The 27,015-nt window shown below is 50.6% G+C and overlaps 1 protein-coding gene and 1 long non-coding RNA gene across 2 annotated transcripts in view; one reads left to right on the top strand and one right to left on the bottom strand.

Annotated features, from left to right (window-relative positions):
- The window catches only part of TMEM181 (transmembrane protein 181), a 101,223-nt gene that overhangs the window by 55,472 nt on the left and 18,736 nt on the right, over positions 1–27,015 (bottom strand). The window contains 1 exon segment of the mRNA XM_017889621.1: positions 5,973–6,076. Within this exon segment, the coding sequence (XP_017745110.1) occupies positions 5,973–6,076 (104 nt within the window).
- On the top strand, positions 9,983–13,737 carry LOC108540537 (uncharacterized). Its single transcript, XR_001888700.1, has 2 exons — positions 9,983–11,139; positions 12,905–13,737. It is a non-coding gene; the product is annotated as an uncharacterized LOC108540537 (long non-coding RNA).

The raw sequence follows: 27,015 nt of genomic DNA, 5'->3' as shown, positions 1-27,015 counted from the left end.
CAATCGCACAGTCTCAGCTCACCACAACCTCCGCCTCCCGGGTTCAAGCAATTCTCCTGCCTCAGTCTCTCGAGTAACTGAGATTACAGGCATGCGCCACCACACCCAGCTAATTTTGTATTTTTAGTAGAGACAGGGTTTCACCATGTTGGTCAGGCTGGTCTTGAACTCCTGACCTCAGGTGATCCGCCCACCTCAGCCTCCCAAAGTGCTGGGATTACAGGTGTGAGCCACTGTGCCATGCCCATCTTAACCATTTTTAAGTGTACAGTTCAGTGGTAGTAAGTACATTCATACCATACAACCATCACTGCCATCCATCTCCACAATTCAAAACTGAAGCACTGTGCCCATCAAACAATTCCCCATTCCCTCTCCCAGCCCCTGGCTGCCACCACTCTACTTTCTGTCTTGATGATTTTGACTACTCTAAGTACCCCATGTAAGTGAATCTTACAGTATTTACATTTTTGCCACTGGCTTATTTTACTAAGTATAATGTCCTCAAAATTCATCCATATTATAGCTTCTGTATGAATTTCTTTACTTGTTTTTTATTTATTTATTTATTTATTTTGAGACGGAGTCTCACTCTATTGCCCAGGCTAGAGTGCAATGGCACGATCTCAGCTCACTGCAACCTCTGCCTCTCAGGTTCAAGTGATTCTCCTGCCTCAGCCTCCCGAGTAGCTGGGATTACAGGTGCTCACCACCACGTTCGGCTAATTTTTGTATTTTAGTAGAGATGGAGTTTCATCATGTTGGCCAGGCTGGTCTTTAACTCCTGACCTTGTGATCCACCCACCTCAGCTTCCCAAAGTGGTGGGATTACAGGCATGAGCCACTGCGCCTGGCCGAATTTCCTTACTTTTTAAGGCTAAATATTCCATTGTATGTGTATACCACATTTCATTCCTCTGTCCATTTATCTGTCAATGGATACTGTGGTTGATTCCACAATTTCAGTTAGTGTGAATAATGCTGCTATGAACATGGGTGTACAAATATCTCCTCAAGACCCTGGTTTTTTTTTTTTTTTTTAATTTTGAGACAGACTTTCATTGTTGTTGCCCAGGCTGGAATACAATAGCATGATGTTGGCTCACTGCAACCTCCCCTCCTGGGTTCAAGTGTTTCTCCTGCCTCAGTCTCCCAAGTAGCTGGGATTATAGGCACGCGCCACCACACCTGGCTAATTTTTGTATTTTTAGTAGAGACGGGGTTTCACCATGTTGGTCAGGCTGGACTCGAACTTCAAACCTCAGGTAATGCACCCGCCTCAGCCTCCCAAAGTCTGGGATTACAGGTGCGAGCCACCAGGCCCAGCCAACAGTTTTCTTTTAGCACTTTGAATGTATCAGCCCACTGCCTTCTGGCCTCCAAAGTTTCTGATGAGGTATCTGCTGACAAACTTACTGAGGATCCCTTGTATGTGATGAGTCACTCTCTTGCTGTTTTCAAGATTCTGTCTTTGACTTTCTACAGTTTGATTATATCTCGGTGTGGGTCTCTTTGAGTTCATCCTACTTTCAGTTTGTTGAGCTTCTTGCATGTTTATATTCGCATTTCACCAAATTTGGGAAGTTTTCAGTCATCACTGCTTGAAATATTCTCTCTGACCCATTCTCTATCTCTTCTCCCTCTCAGACTCCCACAGTGTGTATGTTGCTCCATTTGAGTGTCCCCAAGGTCCCTCCGTCTCTGTTTATTTTTCTTCTGTTTTTCTGCTCCTCAGACTCAAAAATTTCCACTGTCCTATCTTTGGATTCACTGATTCTTTCCTCTACCTGTTCAAATCTGCCTTTGAATCACTCTAGCATATTTTTCATCTCCAGAATTTATTTTTGGTTTCCCTTTAGGTTTTCTTTTTATCCATACGTTGTTTTCTTGACGGTCTCCCTGTCTCTTCCTTTAGTTCTCTGGGCATCTTTAAGACAGTTGTTTTAGTCGCTGCCTAACAGATCTGTCACATGGTCTTAGTCAGAGACAGATTCTGACAGTTCATTTTTTTCCTTTCGATGGGCCATACTTTATTGTTTGCCTTGTGACCTTTTTTTTTTTCTGAGACAGAGTCTCACTCTGTCACCCAGGCTGGAGTGCAGTGGCCGGATCTCAACTCACTGCAAGCTCCGCCTCCCGGGTTCACGCCATTCTCCTGCCTCAGCCTCCTGAGTAGCTGGGACTACAGGAGAGTACTACCACACCTGGCTAATTTTTTTGTATTTTTAGTAGAGACGGGGTTTCACCGTGTTAGCCAGGATGGTCTCGATCTCCTGACGTCATGATCCACCAGCCTTGGCCTTCCAAAGTGCTGGGATTACAGGCGTGAGCCACCGCGCCCAGACGCCTTGTGACCTTTTGTCGAAAAGTGGATACTTAAATCTAGTAATGTACCTCCGGAAACCAGACTCTCCCCTTCCTCAGGGTTTGCTGTTATTCATTTTGTACTTTTGTTTTGGTGTTGTTATAGACTGTCTCTGTGCAAAGGATCACCCTGAGGTTTAAACTTAAAGTCTTCTCAGGTCTTTTCTGAGCCTGTGCCTTCCTCTGGGCAGGTGTGGTGACTTTCTAAATTTCCCTGTATTAGCAGTTTTGAATGTCCTGGTCTTCAATGTCTGATTCCCGAAAAGGAAAAGGGAAAATGAAGGGGTAAAAAAGTACCAGCCCTTTAAATCCCCTGGAAGCAACTTCAGTCAGCGGGGGATGGGCTTGCAACAGCTGAGAGCCTCCTGAGGCTCTCTTACTTCGTCGTACTTCTGCGATCAGAAGCAGCATCAGCCATCAGAGCACAGATCCCTGATATCTGGAAGACACGGTCCTTTTTGCCCACCTTGGTTTCTATAAGCTCTAGGAACACACATTCAGCTGCCTGCTATAGGCCTGCAATGGAGGATGGGTACCTGCTACTGTGCTAAGAGCTGCACTGACCAAAAGTAACCACAATCTAACGTACAAGCATTCCCTTCGAAGTGGCAAGCCTTCAATAGACTCCAGAGTTCCAAAACAGTTACACCATACAGATAACTGCCACTGCAGCTGTTGTCTAAGTAGAAGACATCGATTCCTACTCCACCATCTTCCCAGAATCCTCTCCAAGCTTCTACAGATTCTCACAATGCATTTCTTCAGAGTTTTGGCCTTAAAAGAAGCAGTCAAAGGAAACACTGTGAATCTGATTTTAATTTAATTTAGAACTGGATTTGTTCCGGCCGGGCGCGGTGGCGCACGCCTGTAATCCCAGCACTTTGGGAGGCCAAGGTGGGCGGATCACGAGGTCAGGAGACCGAGACCATCCTGGCTAACACGATGAAACCTCATCTCTACTAAAAATACAAAAAGTTAGCTGGGCGTGGTGGTGGGCGCCTGTGGTCCCAGCTACTTGGGAGGTTGAGGTAGGAGAATGGTGTGAACCCGGGAGGCGGAGCCTGCAGTGAGCCGAGATCATGCCACTGCACTCCAGCCTGGGCGACAGAGTGAGACTCCGTCTCAAAAAAAAAAACTGGATTTGTTCAAAAACATATCACTCTCAACTGGTGATGTCAGTTTTTCCAGGCTGCCTCAGTGACCACCCCGCCGTCTGCCACCAACAATCCTCCACTCAAAAGGAGGAAATACACAACCAAGGCAATAACCTGTCTCTGGAATGCATTTAGGAATGCTGAGGATATATCAAACGTAGGAAGGAGGGCTGTGTTCACAATGAGGCTCCTTTTTTAACCAGATTCACAATCTGAGTGAACTCCTAACCCAGGAAGTAAGGCAGTCCAGTTTCCTGGAAAGAATTAAGAACTGAGAATCAGAAAAATCTAGACTCAGCTGGCTGCGGGTGACTCACACTTGTAATCCCAGCACTTTGGGAGGTCAAGGCGGGTGGATCACCTGAGGTCAAGAGTTCGAGACCAGACTGGCCAACACGGTGAAACTCTGTCTCTACTAAAAATACCAAAAAAAAATTAGCCAGGTGTGGCAAGTGCCTGTAATCCCAGCTACTCGGGAGGCTGAAGCAGGAGAATCGCTTGAACTGGGGAGGAGGAGGTTGCAGTGAGCCAAGATCTCACCACCGCACTCTAGCCTGGGCAAAAAACAAAAAAAAACAAAAAACAACAACAACAAAAAGAAGAATCTGGACTCTAGTCTTCACTAACAAGGCTTTCTGGGTCTTGATTTCCTCATTTGCAAAATGACAGTTATTAAGCCAATAGTCCCCTAAGGTACTCCTAACTCTAAAATAATAACCTTATCACGTAAAATAATCAGGAGCAGATTACTTGCGATAGTTAATTTTATGTGTCAACATGACTGGGCCACAGGGTGCCGAGACATTCGGTTAAACATTATTCTGTTGTGTCTGGGGGTTGTTTCTGGATGAGATTAACATGTGAATCGGCAGACTGAGTCAAGCTGACTGCTCTCTCCAATGGGGGTGGACCCCTCCTCCAATCCATTGAAGACCTGAATAAAACATATTGACTGAGTAAGCGAGAATTTGCTCTCTCTGGCCGGGCTCTCTCTATGTCCAGCTGGGACACTGGTCTTCTCCTGCCTTCAGACTCCGACCTGGACTCTGCTGGAATTTACTCCATCAGCTCTCCTAGTTCTCATGCCTTTAGGCTGGACTGAAACTACACCATGGGCTCTCCTCATCTCTTACTTGACTGCAGATCTTTGGACTTCTCAGCTTCCATAATCATGTGAGCAAATTCCTTATAATAGATAGACAGATAGGACAAACAGACAGGCAGACAGGCAGGCAGGCAGATACACAGATATTTCCTATTGATTCTGTTTCTCTGGAGAACTCTGACTAATAGACTACTGTATGGAAAGAAAGAAGGGGATGTAGAAATCCTGACAACGCTTGTTATCTCAGCTGTGGTGCATCACTTTACATTTCCGCAAGAGTGGAGAGGGTTTAATATAATCATGGTCGTTTGCGACAGAAGAGTAGCTTAAAGGAACAGAAGGTGGCTGAGGTCCCACTGAGACTGGAGACCATGAGAATATTAATGCCTCCCCTACCAATCTTAAACGATAACAGTTAAAATCAAGTAAGATAATGGATATAGCTTGTGCTGTAATTAATGTAATTTTTACTTCTTGATGACTTAACGGGAAAGAAGTTGGCTACAGTTGCTATTATTACCATCACCATCAGATAAACAGCACCTGAAGAGCCACCCTCCCCCCACCAGCTTCCTCATCCATTTACCAACCCAGTTTTCGGTAAGAAACTAGCCTTTTGAGGCACAAATTGCCTCTGGGACAGGTTAAGCCTAATTGCTGTTCACACTTTAGTATTAAGTAAATCGATTAAATAACATCTACCAGAAATCACCCTTATGGAGAAAGATATTCTATGTAAGAGGGAAACATAGCAATGGAATACATTCTCTCCAAACAAGTCAGGCTCCTGGTTGCCTGCCCTGTGCACAGGGCTGAAAAGACACCTGGGTCTCTGGGAACCTTGTGAAAACCATTTGGCTTTTCAGGTTCTCCATCCGTGAGAAAGGGCGTTGGCCTAGATGATCTCACTGCTCCTGCAGCCACCCCGCCGCATGCTCACAGCTATCAGCCCCCCAGCTCTCCTCCCAACCCCATCAGCTGCATCATAGCTCTTTCGTGGCCTGTCTCCCCCACCAGGCAGCATGTTCTGAATGCACCAGTGCCCAGCTGGGCGAGGGCACAGAAGATTAGAAATGTCTGCTTGGCCAATGAAGGCATGTGGTCAAGGCTGCCCCAGCTGCTGCACAGGGCATAGACAGGGTCACTTGGGGCTACTCACTGCACCTCCCCGAGGAGAAACAGAGCAGCTAGAAGCGCAGGACTGGGACCCATCCTCCCTGTGGGCACTTCTCCCTCCATGCTGGAGCCCTTGGCAGTGGGAGACAGGGGCACAGCTGAGCTGGTCGAAAGCAACGCGCCAGGGCCACCACACATAGCAAAAGATTCACTGGGTAAAAACCGAACCTTACCTCTGATCCCAACGAAGACGGTCAGGCCAAAGCAGATGAAAAAGACGACAAACACGAGGACAAAGTGGCGCTTGGAGAGCGTGTAGAGCCGCATGGGCGCCAGCCTAAGGGCAGAAGCCAGCAGTGAGGGACAGTCAGGGGAAGGCACGGGGGTCACAGGAAACCGGCCCTACAGCAACACCCCTCCCCACACGACACTGCCCACCTCCCCTCCCAGCCTCTCACTTCTGAAGTGGGTCTGCACTGCCACCAGGTGACCTCCTGAAAAAAAGAGCCTCGGCGGTCGATTCAGGAGCCATGCGTTCCTGCATACTGGGTTAGAGGGTCCATGGACACACCGGCACCACGGTCTGCACGCGGCACATCAACCCCACACTCGAGGAGAACGTACTGGGACTCCTACACCCCCCAGGGGTCACTGCCACAGAGGCAGTGACCAGACCCCACTACCCACCCCACGCACGCACATACATACACACACACGCGCACACACAGGCACACCCACAAGCATACGGCCTACAGGGGTGACACCGTCAGGGTCCACTTGAAGCTCCAGGTCCTGCCAGCACCACACTTCTCTGCCATTCCCACAAGCCCATAGCCTGATTCCTCCCGTCCCAAGTCCTCCACAACTTCAGGTTCCCCTCGTGCCACCCACCAGCATGGGCGCTGCCTTGCTGTGCAGTTTTGTGTGATTTACACCAACGGGGAAACCAACTTGCCCTGCCAGGTCCCTGCCCGGTCACAGGAAAACACCAGGGGCAGGGATCATTTCTTTTAGAACACCCTGTATCAGGGGCCAGGAAACAAAAGAAAAATCTGTAAAGGCCCAGGCAGTACATGTGAGGCTTTGGAAACACTCGGTCTCTGTCGCAAGGCACAGCTCTGCTTCTCTGAGCAGCACGGGATGCATGAGCATGAATGTGTCCCAGTCAAACCACCGACAAAAGGGGTGCGGCCATCCCCCGCCTTGTGCCCTTAAGAGGAGACCCACAGACCAGAGGAACACGCAGTGCTGTCTGTTTCGCTCTGTCTTCTGTGTTCTCTGTCGTCCTCGCATGTTCTGGTCCTGGGAGTCAGGCCAGCAGGAAGGACCCTGAGCACCTCACCTCGGGGACAGGCAGCTGCACACCCACCCGGGGAGGCAGACACAGGCTCAGCCCAGCCCTGCAGGAAGGTTACTGGCTTCACGGTCCAAAGCTCACACGGGCCTGCGTGCCCACACCCCCCCGCAGCACGTGCCTGAGACTGCGGCTGCAGAACAGGAAGTCACTGCCAGGCCCGCCTCAGGGCCAGGGTGAAGCCGTGAGTCAACACCTCTGGGACGTGGCTCTGATAAGCTTGGGCCCACTGCCCCCAGCAGGGCCTGCGTGGCCACCTGGGCAGTGAGCACACAGACCAGGGTCACTGAGTGAAGAAATAAAAAATAGGTGCCTCCACGGCTGCCCTGGGACTCGGTGAAAACACTCACCCACGAACATGAGACGAGAGCTGGGGAAGGAGGCAGCCCGGCCCCAACTCAGCTCTGGGGCTTGACAGATCCTCAGAGGCCCAGGAGCCATAGGAATGACCTCAGGGAGCAAACTCAACACCTTCAATTCACAGCTGGGGAAACTGAGGTCTGGAGACAGTGCACATGCCCAAGATGCCGCAGCCCTGCCCCCTGCACCCGCACTCCGCAGAGGTGGCTCTGCGATGGCACTGCCGGCTCCAACCTACACCACCTCCTCTGGGCAAGCCCTGCAGTGTGAAGCCTGGACCGGAAAGAAGTGTCTCCTCTGAACTTCCGCAGTTAACCCAGGTGTCAAGTCTATTCCTTAGTGTAAGCATGGTGTGTTTAATATGTTATTGTTTTAATACTGCAGATGGCCGGGCGCAGTGGCTCATGCCTGTAATCCCAGCACTTTGGGAGGCCGAGGTGGGTGGATCCTGAGGTCAGGAGATTGAGACCATCCTGGCCAACACAATGAAACTCTGTCTCTACTAAAAACACAAAAATTAGCGGCCAGTGGCTCAGGCCTATAATCCCAGCACTTTGGGAGGCTGAGGCGGGCGGCTCATGAGGTCAGGAAATCGAGACCATCCTGCTAACATGGTGAAACCCTGTCTCTACTAAAAAATACAAAAAGTTAGCCGGGCGTGGTGGCGGCCGCCTGTAGTCCCAGCTACTGGGGAGGCTGAGGCAGGAGAATGGCGTGAACTCGGGAAGCCAAGCTTCCAAGATGAGCCAAGATGGTGCCACTGCACTTCAGCCTGGGCGACAGAGCGAGACTGTCTCAAAAAAAAAAAAAAAAAAATTAGCTGGGCGTGGTGGCACGTGCCTATAATCTCAGTTACTCAGGAGGCTGACGCAGGAGAATCGCTTGAACCAGGGGGTTGGAGGTTGCAGTGAGCGGAGATCGCACCACTGCACTCCAGCCAGGAGACAGAGCAAGACTCCGTCTCAAAAAACAAACAAAACTGCAGAATGGAAGATTCCTAGGCAGCTGCTCAGGGCCTTTTCAGTTAAAAAAAAAAAAAAAAAAAAAAAAAAACAAAGCTAAATGGACTAGATGGTGGGAAAATGCAAATAAAGCCTGTAGTTCAGTTAACAGTACTGCCCCAAGGTCAATGTCTTCGTTTTGATAAACGCGACAAGTTATGTGAAGTGCTCCCTGAGGGGAAGCCGCAGGGCTTGCCCAGAGGAGTTGGGTGTAGGTTGGAGCCGTCCCAGAGTCACCTCTGCGGAGTGCAGGTGCACAGGGCAGGGCTACAGCATCTTGGGCACATACACTGTCTCTAGACCTCAGTTTCCCCACCTGTGAATTGAAGAAGAGTGTACGAAAACACTCTGCTATCTCTGACCCTCTGCTGTAAAGCTCAAGTGGCTTTTAAACAATGACACTGCTATTTCTGAGTTCCTCCACTGCACCATTCTCGGGGTGACAGCCCCAAGACTAAGGAGCTCTGAGAACTCCCCGAGCGGAGGCTGAAAGCACAAGAGAAATTACTTGGAACCAGAGAAAACCAGAATAACTGTATTTTAAATCTTGATTTCAAAACACATTATTGACCCCCTACTAGCACAGTTATTTAGCAAATGAGAAGGAACGTTGCAAAAAGAGGCCTTAAGAAAGGGCATGAGAGGCTGGGTGCAGTGGCTCATGCCTGCAATCCCAGAAAGGGCATGGGAGGCCGAGGCGGGCAGATCACTTGAGGTCAGGAGTTCGAGATCAGCCTGGACAACATGGTGAAACACCATCTCTACTAAAAATACAAAAATTAGCCAGGTGTGGTGACACATGCCTATAATCCCAGCTACTTGGGAGGCTGAAGCAAGAGAATCGCTTGAACCTGGGAAGTAGAGGTTGCAGTGAGCCTAGATTGTGCCACTGTACTCTAGCCTGGGCAACACAGCAAGACCCCGTCTCAATTTTTTTTAAAAAAGAAAAAGGGCATGGGGGTACAACCCACCCCAGGCACCTGCCAGTCTCTCTCAGAAGGCTCAATAAAATCCATCGTCTCCCCTTCCTGAAAACTTCTACTTAAGTCCAACTTATTACAAATTTTCCCGGTTTAGCAATCAAGTCGTCCAACTCAAAGGAAAAAAGACACAGAGGAAACGGCATAATCCGTCTTCTTCTTGAGCAAGTGTAAGCTGGGTATAACCGCCTGTGCTGCACCAAGCTCATGGGTGAGAGGGTGGGCACCAGGCCCTGGCTTCCGCCATCTTCATTTTCCTGTCATTTTCCATATCCTCGCTGGAGGGCCTAGGGTCCTGCGACCCTCTGCAGCCTGCAGGGCTATCGTGGTCTGAGGCAGCACCAGGACAGGATGATTCTACGTAACAATCGATGCCTTCCCCCTCCACGGTCCGCTCTCAACTTCCAATCTAAAAGTTCTGAACCAGCCCAGCACGCCTCATGCCTGTAGTTCCAGCAACTCTGGAGGCTGAGCAGGGAGGATCGTTTGAACTCAGAAGGTTGAAGCTACAGTGAGCTAAGACTGCACCAATGCACTCAGCCTGGGCAACAGGGTGAGACCCTGTCACTAAAAAATTAAAATAAAAAAGATTTGAGTCAAAAAAACAGAGACTTCTGAAGCCTCAGAAACAAGACTCCGTTTCAGTTCAATCATAGCTCCAAAACTGTGGCTCATGGGCAAAACAACAAAACACTGAGAAGTCAAGGTAAGGATGGGGGAGGGGAGGTGTCTTTGCCAGAACTAACCTAGCCCCCTGCTGTGAGACCAGCTCAGTGACCACAACGGCTGGAGTCCCCAGCCACTTCAGAACATGGCTCCTGTTCTGCACCAGAAACCCACTGGCAGCTCTACCTCCTGCTGAAATGCTCACAGGTCTCTAACATTAAGCCAGCCTAGACCAGTGACCGAGTAAGTCTCAGTGCCCGAGAACTCATAGCCCTCTCTGATCAGTCCCCCAAGGGAGGATATTTCTAAACACCTAGAGGCAAGGCTGTGATGCAGAAAATATGCCCTGACCCCAGGCCCTCCCTCTCCTTATCTCTGTTGTCCCCGTGCGCTTCCTGAAACTTCCAGCCCCAGACTCCGGCCACCCCTCACATCAGTCCTCCAACACCAGCTCATCTGCTGCTTCTCTCTCCGTCCTTCCTGCCTTCGGGAGCCATCCTCCCTGCCCACTCTACCCCCTCCGAAACAGGTCGCCCAAGACATTTTCACCTAGAAGCCCTACAGTACTTTAAGGTCAAAACGTTTCAAACTGAGCAAAAAACCAAAACAACGTAACTGAAAAGTCCACTTCCACTGCCCACTTCCTGCCTCCACCCTTTCTCCAGTCTCGTACCCTGAAACCTGGCACCAACTCAGATGCCCCTCTCTTGCTCCTCCCACACTTTCAGTCAGCCAGGAAGAGCTGAGTCGTTGCTCTCCAGCTCCTCTTCATCCCCAGCATGCCAGTCCCATTGTCCAGGCCCCAAAAACTCCTGCCAGCTGCTGCCATCACCCCCAAACACACCTTCCTTTGTGCCATTACAGCACTGTAACAGCCTCGCCCTGCTCAGGAAATGGTGCCCCACAGCCAACTTGATCAAGTTTAGACAGGCCTTTCAAAGTCTCCAAGATCCTTCCCCACAATCCCTCTCCAGCCTTCCTGCCACCCTGCACGTATCCTACGTGAATTACGCACTCCCTCCGTCATCACAGCCCCGAGGTAGGTACTATTGCAACCCCTTTCAAATTAGAAAGCTCAGACTTAGGAAAGTTCTGTTACTTGCCCTAGATCACAAAGCTGCTAAGTACAACACTGGAAGCTCCCTGACCCCATCACCTCCCTGACCCCATCACCTCTCTCACCCTATCACCTCCCTCACCATCGTTGTCCTGGAACACACTGCTCTCTGTCCCCTCACCTTCTCTACTCTCACTCCCTTGGTAATCACATCCCACCTCAGGCTTGCGAGAGGATGCAGGTGTGAACTATATGGCCTGCTCTAAACCTCAGCCCAGTCCTCTCTCCTCAACTCCAGACCCCTACTCAACCACTTGGCATGCCCGTTTGGCTATCAAGCAGGTACCTCACACATGACCTGCCTCACACCAAACCCCTGATCCTGTGCCTGTAGCCTCGCCCATCTCAGGACACAACAACTCCAACCCTCCAGGTACACAAGCCAGGAGATTGGGAAGAATCCATTCAGATTCATCTCAGATACTCTACTAAATCCAAAGTTTTCCACCAATACACACACCCCAGAAATAAAAAACAATGTAAAAGGAAAACTCAACATACAAAGTCACACAAGCATAGAAAACCTGTCTTGAGGTAACGGGAACCGTCCTTTCAGAATGCAAGACAGTCAACAGCTATCCCTGCCATGGAGCACTGCCCATCCTGCTGCCACTGACAGGTCACTCCACCCCTGCCCCCACCGCGAGGCTCTGTGGGAGAAAGCAACTGTCCACTCGCCCGCAGGACACGGTGTACCATTTTCAAGATTTCATTACAGGGGCTCCACTGCGCATCCACCCCCATGCCCTCCCTGCACCTGCAGCTCCCCTCCCACCCCCAGAGGCCAGCACTGCGCCGTAGGTATGGCGCAGGCCCAGTAACTTTCAACGCCTCTCATTTTTACTAACTCACTCTTCCCGTTTTTTTTCTATTTTCCTCCATGTTCTATTTTCCCTGCAATGGTAAATGGTAAGTGAACCGCTGAATTACAACCCTGAACTTCCTCCCCCCAGCGTTGTCTCTTCCTGCTGTGTCTCTGGCTTTGGCCCTCTGCTTCTGTAGTTGGGGCACAGCAGCTCCTGGCGACCCCATCCAGAAAGCCTCCTCCCTGGGACCTGGTCCTCAAGGCCACAAGGCTTGCTCAAGTCCAGCCAGCTGTAAAGCTATATCCCCATTAGATGCACTGAGCACCTCAGGACCAGGGCACCAACACAACTTTGCCCAGTAAATGCCTGCCCCTCCCACAGAGGCCTCATGGTTTCAGAAAGCAGGGCCAGGAGGGCACAGCAGGGGAGGCCAGCACTCCCCAAGCACTCAGCCACCCTGGGACCGCTGCACAGAACCACAAAACAGATGCAATCCGGGTGAGCAAAGGTCACGAGAACACCTCAAGTTGCTGTCCTGCAGTGACAGGGACAGAGACGGGAGGGAAGCCAGCACCAGCATTCCCACCTCTACAGAACCCAGCAACACCAGCACCCACAGCAGGGGCCCAAGGGGTGTGAGAGACGCCTTCATCTCAGTCTCCACAAGCCACCACGATGTGAGGCGGGTGAGACTGAGAACTTTTGGTACTACACACCCTGCTACTTGTTCAACTGATGCCGGGATCTCCCACTCAAGAACTGACAAATTAGGATCTGAGCAGTAGTCAGGGACTTTAAATCTCCCAGCCCATTCTCACACTGTCGTTTTATTTTCCAATCTGTATAAAAATAATCTCTTCTCCTTTGACCCAAAACGCCAGCCGGTTGCCTGACAGCCTGGCTCCCCACTTTCTGACCACAGGACAGCGGGCAAGTAAACAGCTCCCCAGACCCTCAGTGTCCTCACCTGCAAAATGGAGAGAGGCAGAAGATTCATCCCACAGAGTTGCTGGCAGGTACGAGTGGAGTCATAAACATGGTGCTCAGAACAGTGTGACAAGAACTCGGCCAGACTAGCTATTAGAAACGATGGCTGTGCTTTTTCTCCTCTACTTTTTCTGTTTGAAAGCATTTTGGATTTCGTTCTAACATCTCCCAAGACCCACTGTGTGAAGTCTCCCCTCCAGCTGGTTGCAGCAGAGGTGAAAGAAGGCATTTCCTGAGCACCTATTTGGTACCAGGCTGGGAGCTTCGCTGTGGGACAGGCACATCAGCTCATTTTACAAGTGGGAAAACACAGGCTGGGGTGGGAGGATACAAGCCCACTGAGGCCCCAGGCAGCAGGGTGTGGAGGTGGAACTGGAACCCACAAACGCATATCCAGCATGTGGAAGTCAGGGCGGAAAGAAGGCCCACCACTCCCTCACATGCACTCTTTGGCCCCTCACTAAAACCTTTCCTTTTCAAGTAACCTACCAGTTAACGAGTTTTGAAAAGAAACTTCTCAAAGGGAGCAGAATAGGAACTCTAAAATTTCAATCAGCCAACTTGGGTATGTCATTTCTCTAGCTACTCCAGAGTTAAGTACAAGCCAGGCACAGTGGCTCATGCCTATAATCCCAGCACTTTGGGAAGCCGAGGTAGGTGCATCACCTGAGGTCAGGAGTTCAAGACCAGCCTGACCAACATGGTGAAACCGTGTCCTTACTAAAAATACAAAAATTAGCTAGGTGTGGTGAAGCGCACCTGTAGTTCCAGCTTTTTCGGAGGCTGAGGCAGGAGAATCGCTTGAACCTGGGAGGGATAGGTCTCAGTGAGCTGAGATCGCACCACTGCACTCCAGCCTGAGCAACAGAGTAAGACCCTATCTCAAAAAAAAAAAAAAAATTAAGGCTTCAAAAAAGCTATTATGTGAACATTCAAGGCCTAACCACCCCAAAACACAATTTAATAAACAATGTCCTCAGCTACCCAAAGAGCGGTGAGTTCATGTATATCCTTTCCAGACTGCAAGCCCAGTGACTCACATACAGGAGCATGTTGGTCAGGTCAGCAAATACCCTGCCCAGGCCACAGGGAGCAAGGAAATCGGTCAAACGCTGGCCACTGAACCCCATTTCAGTACAAGTGGCACTGGCCCTAGCAGGAGGCTCCAGGCAGTGCAGCCTGGTGGTTACGAACCTGGGCTGGGGGCCACCTGCCTAGACACACCCACTGCAAGGTAACCTGGGGCAGTTAACTCTACCTCTCAAGAACCCCAGTTCCTGGCCAAGCACGGTAGCTCATGCCTATAATCCCAGCACTTTGGGAGGCTGAGGCAGGTAGATCACCTGAGGTCAGGAGTTTGAGACCAGCCTGGCCAACATGGCGAAACCCACCCTCTATTAAAAATACAAAAATTAGCTGGACATGGTGGTGTATCCGGAATTGGTGGGTTCTTGGTCTGACTTCAAGAATGAAGCCACGGACCCTCGCAGTGAGTGGTACAGTTCTTAAAGACGGTGTGTCCAGAGTTTGTTCCTTCAGACGTTCAGATGTGTTTGGAGCTTTTTCCTTCTGGTGGGTTCGTGGTCTCGCTATCAGGAGTGAAGCTGCAGACCTTCGTGGTGACTATTACAGCTCTTAAAGGCAGCGTGTCTGGAGTTGTTCATTCTTCAGGTGGGTTTGTGGTCTCACTGGCTTCAGGAGTGAAGCTGCAGACCTTCAGGGTGAGTGTTACAGCTCATAAAGGCAGCGCGGACCCAAAGAGTGAGCAGTAGCAAGATTTATTCCAAAAAGCCAAAGAACAAAGCTTCTGCTGTAGAGAAAAAAGGCCCCAGCGAATTGCCGCTGGCTGGCTCAGGCAGCCTGCTTTTATTCATCTGACCCCACCCACATCCTGCTGATTGGTCTATTTTACAGAGAGCTGATTGGTCCGTTTTGGCAGCATGCTGATTGGTCCGTTTTGACAGAGTGCTGACTGGTGCGTTTACAATCCTTGAGCTAGACACAGAGTGCTAGACAGAAAAGTTCTCCAAGTCCCCACTAGGTTAGCTAGACACAGAGTTAGCTAGACACAGAGTACCGATTGGAGTATTTACAAACCTTGAGCTAGACACAGAGTACTGATTAGTGTATTTACAAACCCTGAGCTAGACACCGTGCTGATTGGTGTATTTACGATCCTTTAGCTAGACATAATAGTCCTCCAAGTCCCCACCAGATTAGCTAGATACAGAGTGCTGATTGGTGCACATACAATCCTCTGGCTAGATATAAAAGTTCTCCAAGTCCTCATCCAGCTCAGCACCCCAGCTGGCTTCACCTACTGGATCCTGGACCGGGGCTGCAGGCTAAGCTGCCCGCCAGCCCCGAGTCACACCTGCACTCCTCAGCCCTTGGGCTGTCGATGGGACTGGGTGCATTGGAGTAGCGGGCAGCGCCCGTTGGGGAGGCTCTGGCCGCGCGAGCCCACGGGGGCAAGGCTAGACACGGCAAGCTGCAGGTCACGAGACCGGCCCCCCGGGAAGGCAGCCAAATCCCCCGAGATTTTGAGTGCAGCGACTGCTGGCTGGCACTGCTAGGGGACCCGGCGCAACCTCCGCAGCTGCTGGTCTGGGTGCTAAGCACCTCACTGCCCTGGGCCCGCAGCACCAGCCGGCCGCTCCGCCTGCGGGGCCCACCGAGCCTGCGTCCTTGCCCGCCGGAACTCACACTGGCCGGCGAGCGCCTCACGCAGCCCCGGTTCCCGCCTGCACCTCTTCCTCCACACCTCCCCACAAGCAGAGGGAGGCGGCTCTGGCCTCAGCCAGCCCAGAGAGGGGCTCCCACGGTGTCGTGGCTGGCTGAAGGGCTCCTCAAGTGCCGCCAGAGTGGATGCGGAGGCTGAGGAGGTGCCGAGAGAGCGGGCTGCTAGGATGTTGTCACCTCTCAGTGGCGTTTGCCTGTAATCCCTGCTACTCGGGAGGCTGAGGCAGGAGAATCGCTTGAACCCGGGAGGCAGAGGTTGCAGTGAGCCAAGATTGCACCACTGCACTCCAGCTTGGGTGACAGAGCAAGACTCCCTCTCAAAATACACACAAACAAAACACCCTGTTCCTGAAAATTCAGGAAACTTGGGAACCCACAGGCCTAACAATGCTGTGGCAATTAAATCCGTTATGGCATGAAAACCCTTGCCAAGTAACCATTAACTATCAGCAGTTATTGAGACGGGCAGAGTACAGCAGTCAGGAGTGTAGGCTCTAGAGCCCGGTGGCCCAGGGTTTGGGCTCAGCTCTAAGGCCTTGAGAAACTCACTTGTCTTCTTCATACCTCAGTTTCCTCATCTGCAAAATGGGGAAAAGAGAAACTTCCTCACGAAATGTGATTGTGAGTATTCTATGAAACGATGGATGTAAGGTGCTTACAACAGCACCTGCTACATGGTGAACATTCACAGTTATCTTTTACTATTTCTAGAGATCATTTTGGTCAGAACAAAAAACCATTTTAGGAAACAAAGTCCTAAATAATTAAATTGTTGCAGGAATACGATACTGACCCAAGCCTGGTATACCCTCAAAAGCACGGAGAGAGACTCAGGAGGCCCAGGACCCTGAAGCCACAGCAGGGCTCCATGGTACTTAATTTGTCTGTGCCACGCTTTGTTGCTGGCTGAAGACAGCTCTAATTAATACACTTCTACACTGAAATGCCCCCAGGATGAAAGAAACACATAAAATACACGCTAAAAAATGGCTTCACATGCCAAGCAAGGCACACACAGACAAAAAACAGACTTATTTAAATTTGCAGAGAAATGCTAAAGTAAGACCAAAGCAACATGTGAGCATGAGAAAGTCTCAACTCCCTGCAGCCCTGTAGCTGAACCAAGAAGTCACATTAGTTAGCAAATGAGACACGCCCCACACCATCCTCAGGCTCCTGGCATCTCTCCCGTCCCTAGCATCATCAGGGAAGGAATGGAGACTGCAGAAGAGTTCAGAGTAAAGCCGTAAGAACCACTACCTCTTTTTGCTGATGGGTTTTGATGGCAATCTCGCCTACCTTTTTAAAGAGCAGGTTGGGCCGAATGAGTGAGGTCACAGGGCCAGGGTCTGCAGGGGGACGGTCCCCTACACACCATAAGCAGAGTGCTGAAGCTGCCCCTGGCTCCTCCAAGCGGCTGTTCTCTCCCATTCTTTCCCTGGGCTTCTCTTCCTTCTGACCTTTCTCACCTCTGGGCTCTCAGGCACACCAGCCAAGGACAGAGAGCACTCAGTCACCTAAGTCCAGGACGCATTTCGGATTTTCAGGCTTGTTTTTTAGGAGGATTTTATCTGCTACCAAACTTTTCTCAGTTTCCAGGCAGGTGCCTGGAATGCTGGCCGATGGAGGTGAGCTGACTTCCAGATACCCACATCCCCCTCTTCCCTAACACTCTCAGTGCTCCACAGAGCCCGAGGCGAAAGCGCTTACTGCTGCACAGAGGGAGGCGTCAAACTCGCACAAAATTCAAGCTGTGTTTTGCTTGTCCTCCTAGGGGACCTTTCCTTAGTCAACTGCTTTCTTTAGTCTAGTTCCCTGTCCTGTTAACAGCACAGGACCCTGGCAGAAGACCCAGATCCCTGTCCTGACCAAAGCCCTCACCACCTCACACTCCTGGTCTCTCTCCTACTGAAAAAGCACACCCAGCCCACCTATGCAGCTCCAAGGGGCGGCGGTAAGAGACCTTCTATAACACGTAGTTGTCACTCTGCTACAAGGCCACAGTTCCACAAAACACCGTTCCCTTGGTATTCCAAGCAGTGTTATTCACATAGACCGCACAAGAATGCTGCCCTCTAGAGTTGTGCAGAGTCAGTACTACTAACCTACCTCCACTTGGCTTTTAAAATACTTAAAACATCCACATAGGTCTGATATTTGATGCCATTCCAGTTTCCCAAGAGGTGCTAAAGCAACATACCAAAGTCAGAAACTTCTAAGGAAGCAGAAGGAAAAACAGATGTCACAGGCACTTGCGTTAAGGCAACAGGCCTGGGTGTTACTTCTCTGACCACGTCCAAAGCCAGAAAAATCAGCAGAGATCCAAAGCAAAACTCTTCTGCCTCAAAAACCGCACATAAGCCAGGAAGCGCGCCCAGGAACCTCGGAGGCTGCGTTCAGTGCAGGGAGCCAGGCCTGGACGCCTCCTTTGCCAGGTGCGGCCACAGCTGGGCCACTCCTTCTCCCGGACTTCCTGCAACTCGACGCGGTGCTAACCCTCTCTCTGGTTAACTCCGTCTCCTTCTTTTCCAGATGCGCCCAGGGGAACACCCAGGCGACTGTTGCATCAAAAGCAAGCTTTAGGGATGGCGTCCATAGGGCCCTCGACAGGTTTTTCCTCATTACAAACCCTGGACTTCAAAGAAGTAAAAAAAATAAGCCCAAAGTCAGCAGATCGTAAAACGCATAAAACTCATAAAATTCGCCACCCCGGGTCCAAAGGGGCTGTTGCGGCAGACTCCCCGGTGCCCACGTCACCAATCGCCTCTAAGCGCCTCGCACCCGGCGCTGGGCGAGACCGCAGGGCAGCGCGGAGCCCTCTCGATACCGAGGGGACGACGGGGCGAGGCCTTTCGGGCAGGAGAGGCTGCCCGGGAGACGACGGGGCTCCGAGCGGGCGGTCACCTTCCGCCGGGGAAGGGCCGCAGCGCCCCCGGTTCTCCCGGCCCCCCAGTGCACGCTCCGGCTCGCAGTCCTGTCCCGGAACCCCGACCGCATCCCGGTCTCTAACCGCGGCCGGGCAGGCAGGCTGGAGGGAGCCCTGTACCCGGTCTACTCTCGCCCAGCGCAGGGACCTCCGCCCGACCCGCCCGCGAAGCCCCCCTCAGCGCCCCCTCCCTGCCCCTAGCTCCACGTGGGCTCCAGGGACCCCGCTGCTGGACGCCGGGAGCCGGGGAGCCTCAACTCTGGCCGCAGTGTCCGGAGGTTCAGCCAGCCCGCCCACTCGGCCTGGGACTCACGGCTCCATCTCGACGCGCCGAACTCTCGACCCCGGCCCGCGCGTCCCGAGCCTGCCGGGCGCCGCGCAGCAGCCTCGGCAGCCGCAGCCGGAGCCGGAGCCGGAGCGACAGCGGCCCCGAAGAGGCCGGCAGCGGAAAACTCATCAGAGCGCGACGCGGAGGTCACGTGCGCGGAAGGGACTCTCACGGCGGAAGGGGGCGCGCGAGGCGGCACGGTGCTGGGTCGGGGGTGGGCGGAGCGGGTCGGGGGTGCGGCGAGGGGGGTGGGCGCGCGGCGAAGGGGGTGGCCCCGCTTCGTGGCCCCCTGCAAGGGCGGAGCCCCACGGCCGGGAGCACCCAGGCTAGCCCTGAGCTGGGGCTCAAGACAGAGGGAATGAGTGAATGAACGACTTAATTTACTTCTTGTCCCTACCGCAGGGAAACTGCTCATTCATTCACTCCTACTTCCGGAGTGTCCGGGCGTAAGGATGGGCCTCGGGAGTCCATGAATGCCCTGCAGTTGTCTGGAAAATGCTACGGATGTCTGCATTTTTCTAGGGAGAGGAGCTATAGCTGTATAGTCATTCCCAAAGGGGCTCGTGACCCCAAAAAAGGTTAAAAGCCAGGGCAAACTTCTACCACCCCGAATGATGACAGACCTTCCGGGCTCTTTCTGGTAGCTTCTCCCTCAAGCCGCTTCTAGACTGCAGTACGCATAGTGTGAGAGCTTCCATCCCAGGCTCTGGCCCTGGGGAAGGATGCGCTGTGGATCCTGCATCCCATAGAGCTGGAAATGGACATGAAAGTGCAAGCCCCACTCTGCTGGACGCTGCAACAGGAGTGGGGATCCGGGGCTTCGACACAGTGTGAAGAGACCAGTGGACCAAAAGCACTTCTCTGATTTGCCATCTTGGCTCACTGTTCTCCATTTCTGTAATCAAGAATGGATGAGAACCAAGATTTAGATATTTCTGAGATTCTCTTTGGAGCATTACTCAAAATGTCCCGAGTTCCCATGTGCTGTGGGTTTAAAGTCGGTCTGCATGAGTTAAACAAAGGACTCCCAGGCTTCCTTTGCAATGTATCCTCATTCATTCACTAAACTGTAAACAGGCTTACTACTGGCAGAAAGGTGTGGACTTAAATAAGAAACAGTTCCTGCCCTCAGTTAAATTACAGGCAAAGAAAATTACCAACAGTAAGTTAGGTACCCTTAGCTCAGGGTGCTACAGTGAGGAAGGGTGCCTAACTCGCCTTGGGGGGAGTGGAGAAGGTAGGGGAGAGAATGTGCAGAGTTGGGGCTGAATCTGGAGGGTGAGATGGATATTAGGAAGAGCGGGGGGAAAAAGGGGAGATACCAAGCAAAGCACAGTCTGAGCCAGGACACCAAGGAATAGTAACACAAAATTTAATCAGTGCTCTGAATCCTAAACCGCAACTCTTCAAGGAATAACAAGAGATTATTTCTCAAGTTCTTTTCATCCACACGCAGAGGGAAAGAGTTCTTCATAGCAACAAGACCGGAGAACACAAACTCGGTACCTGCAGGGACAGACTTAACGGGGACGTGGGGCGCAGGAAGGGGTGAGTCGGAGACAGCTCTATGAGCTACAGCAGGGGTCGCCAACCCCCGGGGCCTGTTAGATTACAGACGTGAGCCACCGCGCCCAGCCCAAACATGCATTTTCATGTGACACCTTCTGTTAAATGTTTAGGCCTAAGGATGCCTCCCTGCTTGAGTCCTTACATAAGGAGCTGCAGCCTGGCATAGTTAACATAAAAGAGAGGACACCCTAATTGGGAGGATGCTTTTTTAACAAACAGCTGAGTCTCAGCCAATCACAGCCACTGAGCTTCTGTCCTTCAGGTGGTTAGCTGATTCAAATAAGCTAGAACACAAAGCTGTAACCAATCAAGCCGTCTCTGAGCCTCAGTTCCACTTTCTGTCCATAAATGTTGTCCAACCACGTTGCAGTCCCGGAGTCCTTTGAACTTGTTGGTTCTGAGGGCTACCCAATTCTAGAATCATGAAGAAAAGCTACTTAGGATCTTTAAATTTGCTGTCATTTTGTCTTTCAACACTTCTGATTCTAAAATGTTGGAAACTAATTTGAAAAAATATCTTAAACCCTGGGAGGGACTAAACAAAGCACATTTGCTGGCCACATTTGCCTAGAGGCAGCCAGTATCTACCTCCAGCCCAGAGCGGCATGAGGTGACGTGGAAATCCCTGCTCTGTGCCAGCTGCCTGGCCTCTCCTGAGGCATCTCCAACAAGAGGAAACTCTCGCCACCCCAGGGACCACTGGCCCTCACTGTGCATCTGGCTCCAAACTACCTCCTGGCAACTCCTTCCTGTCAGATCCCGCTGGATTTGCTGTCCAGCGTCACGCAGGTCAGCAAGAGGCCTCTCCCAACACTCCTTCAAGGATGTAAGCAACCATGTGGCCCTCGGCTCCTCTTCTCTCGTCATACTCGTTTTCTCATTTATTTGTTCTTCAAACATTAATGGAGCACTCTGTGTGTGCCAGAAACAACTCTCAGCTCTGGAAACACAACATGAATAGACAGACGAGGTCCCTGTCCTTTTCTACTCAAGAACAAACAATAACCTAAATGATTACTTCATTGGCCGGGCATGGTGGCTCACGCCTGTAATTCCAGAACTTTGGGAGGATGAGGCGGGGATCACCTGAGCTCAGGAGTTCAAGACTATCTTGGCCAACATGGTGAAACCCGTCTCTACTAAAAATAGAAAAATTAGCTGGGCGTGGAGGCAGGTGCCTGTAATCCCAGGTACTTGGGAGGCTGAAGCAGGATAATTGCTTAAACCCAGGAGGTGGAGACTGCAGTAAGCAGAGATCACGCCACTGCACTCCAGCCTGAGCGACACAGCAAGACTCTGTCTCAAATAAATAAATAATTAATTACAGCGGTGATAGAAAAGGAAATGAAAGGTGCTATGACCCATGTTATGAAAAGGGGAAAGGGACCCAAAATATTCTGGGCTCTAAGAAGCCTCCTCTATCAGCCATCTCTCACATGACCTGTTTGTTTTTGAGACAGAGTCTCGCTCTGTCACCCAGGCTAGAATGCAATGGCGCAATCTCGGCTCACTGCAGCCTCTGCCTCCCACTCAAAAGATCCTCCGGCCTCAGTCTCCCGTGTAGCTGGGACTACAGGTGTGCACTACCACACCCAGCTAATTTTGTATTTTTTTGTACAGACAAGGTTTCACTATGTTGTCCAGGCTGGTCTTGAACTCCTGGACTCAAGCAATCTGCCCGCATCAGCCTCCCAAAGTGCTGGAATTACAGGCATGAGCCACCATGCCTGGCCCATGGTGGGCTTGTTTTGTTTTGTTTTTTTTTTTTAGAGACAGTGTGCAGTGGCATGATCATAACCGACTGTAACCTCAAACTCCTGCACTCAAGTGGTCACCCCGCTTCAGCCTCTCAAGTAGCTGGGACTACAAGCACATGCCACCACGCCCAGCTAATTTATGTATTATATGTATATAAATTTTGTAAGGTAAGAGTCTCACTATGTTGTCCTGGTCGGCCTCAAACTCCTGGACTCAAACAATCCTCTTGCCTCAGCCTCCTCCGTGGTTGGGATTACAGGCATGAGCCACCAAGCCCGGCCTACGTGATGCATTTTGAGATCCCTCCATATTCACTTCCAGGGCCACTGCTCTGAGCATTCTTCCGCTGCACAAGTTTCCTCCTTAAGCTCAGAATGAGCTTCATTTCAGGTAAGGTCCGTAGAAGTCCGAGAATGAATTCATGTCTTGGTGGCTTCAGCCCACTCAGCTGGTTACTCCATTCTCATGACGTATCCTCAGCTCTCCATCTGAGATCATGCCATCTTTTCTTTTTTTTTTTTTTTTTGAGACCAGCTCTCCATCTGAGATCATGCCATCTTTTCTTTTTTTTTTTTTTTTTGAGACGGAGTCTCGCTCTGTCCCCAGGCTGAAGTGCAGTGGCGCAATCTTGGCTCACTGCAAGCTCCGCCTCCCAGGTTCATGCCATTCTCCTACCTCAGCCTCCCAAGTAGCTGAGACTACAGGCGCCCGAACACCGTGCCCAGCTAATTTTTTGTATTTTTAGTAGAGACGGGGTTTCACCGTGGTCTCGATCTCCTGACCTCGTGATCTGCCCGCCTCGGCCTCCCAAAGTACTGGGATTACAGGCGTGAGCCACCGCACCCAGCCACTCCCTGCTATTTTTCAAAGTTGATAGCAACTCAAGAGTCTCATTTGCAAATTTCTCACAGTTCTAGAGGCTAGAAGTCCAAGATCAAGGTTCTAGCTAATGAGGTTTCTGGTGAAGGCTTTCTCCTGGCATGCAATGACTTCTCACTGTGTGTTCAGTTCACACTTTTCTCAGTGTGTGTGTGCAGGGAAAGGGAGAGGGAGACAGAGTGTCTTCTTATAAGGACACTAATCCTATCAGAAGGCCCCACCTATAACTTCATTTAACCTTAATTACTTCCTTACTCCAAATACAGCTATACTGGGAGCAAGGGCTTCAACATATAAATCTCAGTCCATAACATCCATATATGGAAGATTTTGTAAAAAAAAGGAAATTGATCTGCGTGTTCAGTGCAGAGAGTATAGAAGAATTCAGTACCAACAACTCTAATTCTCTATTCTTCATTCCAAGGCGGGAAAATCTAACAATCCAGGCTTCCCCTCAAGCAAAGTTATAATTTGTCATAGCTCATGTTAGAGACATCTCTTGGCCTGAGGTTTTGACAGCTCCCAGATACCCATCTTCAGTTGACTCAACCTTTCTCCAAAAAGCACAGCATGAACTGAGATGCTTCCTCTGGTGCTTAGTTCCCTCATGGAGCTACCTTCCCCAGAGCCCCTCCCTCCCATAATTTGAAGGAGAGTTTGTACCTTGCTGGCCCACTTGCAGCAGGCAGGGGAGCTTACTTTCCAGTGGCTCCTTTACTCCTAGGCACTGATCCTTAGAAGCAAGAGTCTCGCTCTTACTGCTTCAAATGCTTTATCGTGCTCATCAAGTTTTATAACACCCACCAGGAACACAGGCATCCTTCTGCTCAGCAGTTACTGACAATATAAGGCCATTAGTTTTGCTTTCTGGTCAGAGTACTCATTCCCATTACTTATTACAGTATAGCGAACGACGCTAAAATGTAGTAGGTCTATTAGTTGTCTATTGCTACATAATAAATTGCCCCCAAAACTTAGTGGCTTGAAACAACATTTGTTGTCTCACAGCCTTTGTGGGTCAGGAATCCAGTGCAGCTTAACTGGGTCCTCTGGCTCAGGATCTCTCACAAGACTGCAATCACGGTTTCGGCTGAGGCCGCAGTTATCTCAAGGCTCGACTAGGGAAGGGTCCACCACCAAACTCACACAATGTGGTCATGGGCAGGCTTCAGCACTTCACGGGCTGTCGAATCATTCTCAATTCTTTGCCACATGAGGCTCTCTATAGGGCAGCTTACCACGTGGTAGCTTTGCTTCTTCAGAGTGAGCAAATGAGAAGAGCCAGAGTGTGAGAGCAAGATAGAAGTCACAATTTTTTATAACATAATCTCACAGATGACGTCCCACCACTTTTGCTCCATTTTGTTCTTCAGAAGGAAGTCAGTAGGTTCATCCCACACTCAAGAGGTGAGGTCATGCAAGGGCATGAATACCAGGAGGTGGGGACCACTGCAAATATTTATGTCACCGACTACAATGGCTTGAAATAAGTTGATTACTTCTCATGGTTCTGTGTGTTGACTGAGCTTAGTTGGGCAGTTCTTGGCTTGGGGTGTCTCTTGAGAATGCCGTCAACTGACAGCTGGGACTCTGGTTGTGTGGAGGCTCAACTGTGCTCGTGTCTAAGTCCATCCTGTGTTGCTGTAACAGAATACCTGAGGCTAGAAATCCATTACAAAAAAGGTTTATGGGGTTAGGCATAGTGGCTCACGCCTGTAATCCCAGCACTTTGGGAGGCCACGGCAAGCAGATCACAAGGTCAGGAGTTCGAGACTAGCCAGTTACAGACCATCCTGGCCAACATTGTGAAATCCCGTCTCTACAAAAATTAGCCAGGCATGGTGGCAGATGCCTGTAATCCCAGCTACTCAGGAGGCTGAGGCAGGAGAATTGGTTGAACCTGGAAGGTGGAGGTTGCAGTGAGCTGAGATGGTGCCACTGCACTCTAGCCTGGGTGACAGAGCAAGACTCCGTCTTGGAGAAAGAAGAAAAAAAAAAAAGAGGGTTATTTGGCTCATGATTCTGGTGATTGGAAGGTTTAAGATTGGGCAGCTGCTGGCCGGGCGCGGTGGCTCAAGCCTGTAATCCCAGCACTTTGGGAGGCCGAGACGGGTGGATCACGAGGTCAGGAGATCGAGACCATCCTGGCTAAACACAGTGAAACCCCGTCTCTACTTTAAAAATACAAAAAACTAGCCGGGCGAGGTGGCGGGCGCCTGTAGTCCCAGCTACTCGGGAGGCAGAGGCAGGAGAATGGCGTGAACCCGGGAGGCGGAGCTTGCAGTGAGCTGAGATTCGGCCACTGCGCTCTAGCCTGGGCGACAGAGCCAGACTCTGTCTCAAAAAAAAAATAAAAAAAATAAAAATAAAAAAAAGATTGGGCAGCTGCATCTGGTGAGGGCCTCAGGCTGCTTCCACTCATGGTGGAAAGTGTAAAGGGAATCAGTGTGCACAGAGATCACATGGCAAAGGATGGCAAAGGGAAGCAAGACAGAGAATCTGAGGCCAGACGCTTTAACAACCTGGTTTCACAGGAGCGAATACATTCCCAAGATGGCAAAACTCACTCACCCCATGGAGGGCATTAATCTATTCCTGGGGGATCCACCCCATGACCCAACCACCTCCCACCAGGCCCCACCTCCCAATACTGCCACATTCAGGGTCAAATTTCAACATGAGTTTTCGCAAGGACAAGTCACATCTAAACTATAGCGGCTGGACCTCCAAAAAACAATGATGTCTTCACTTGCATGTCTAGTACCTGAGCTGGGACGGCTGGAAAGCTGGGGGCTGGTGAGGCAGTTTTCCCCAATGTGGCTTTTCCAAATAGCTAGCTTGGGCTTTCTCATAGCATAGAAGTCTCAGGGTAGTGAGACTTCCACCATAGTGGCTGATTTCTCCTAGGACAAATGTTCTAAGGCACCAAAGCAGAAGCTCCAAGGCTTCTTACGACAGCCTCAGGTGTCATTCAGCATCCCATTTTTTGGTAAAAAAGAGAGTCAAAGCCAGCCCAGATCCAAAGGAAGGGACAAAAAAAGTGCATGAGTCCTGGGAGGTGCACCGCCTTTGAAGATAGGCTACTGTGAAAGTTGTCAGAATTAAAATGGAGTCACTTGTATTAGAAACAAAAAACAGGCCAGGTGCAGTGGCTCATGCCTGTAATCCCAGCACTTTGGGAGGCTGAGGAGAGCGGATCACTTGAGCTCAGGAGTTTGAGACCAGCTTGGCCAGCAAAATATAAAAATTACCTGAGTGTGGTGGCAGATGTCTGTAATACCAGCTAGTCATGAGGCTGAGGCAAGAGAATCACTTGAACCCAGGAGGCGGAGGTTACATGAGCCAAGATGGCGTCACTGCACTCCAGCCTGGGCAACAGAGCAAGCCTCCATCTCAAAAAGAATACCAAAACAAACAAACAAAAACAATCCTGACAAATAGAGCCAGAGAAGGCCATGAAGAGAAGGATTCTCATGCATAAATGCTTGGTAACAAAAATTGTAACAAAAGACTATAAAAATCATAACCTTGTATAAAGACCATTGAAATCTCACACTTTTGCGAGGACATATGCCCAGTAACTGCCTGTCCAGCTTCAGACTGGGCATCCCCTTTGTGAGTGATTCTTGTGGCCAAGCATAATTAAAACAATTATGTAATCCTCCCCATGTTTCCTTTAAAAACCTTCATCTTTCCATACCTCCCTGAAAAAGCACATAGTTCACTATGGCACACATATTCCCACTGCAATGCCCTATTCCTGAATAAATATCATTTCTTTTTTTTTTTTTTTTTTTTTTTTT

Source organism: Rhinopithecus bieti, unplaced genomic scaffold, assembly GCF_001698545.2.
Source record: "Rhinopithecus bieti isolate Rb0 unplaced genomic scaffold, ASM169854v2 scaffold_18548, whole genome shotgun sequence".
Lineage (NCBI taxonomy): Eukaryota > Metazoa > Chordata > Mammalia > Primates > Cercopithecidae > Rhinopithecus > Rhinopithecus bieti.
This window is presented reverse-complemented; position numbering and strand designations above follow the sequence as displayed.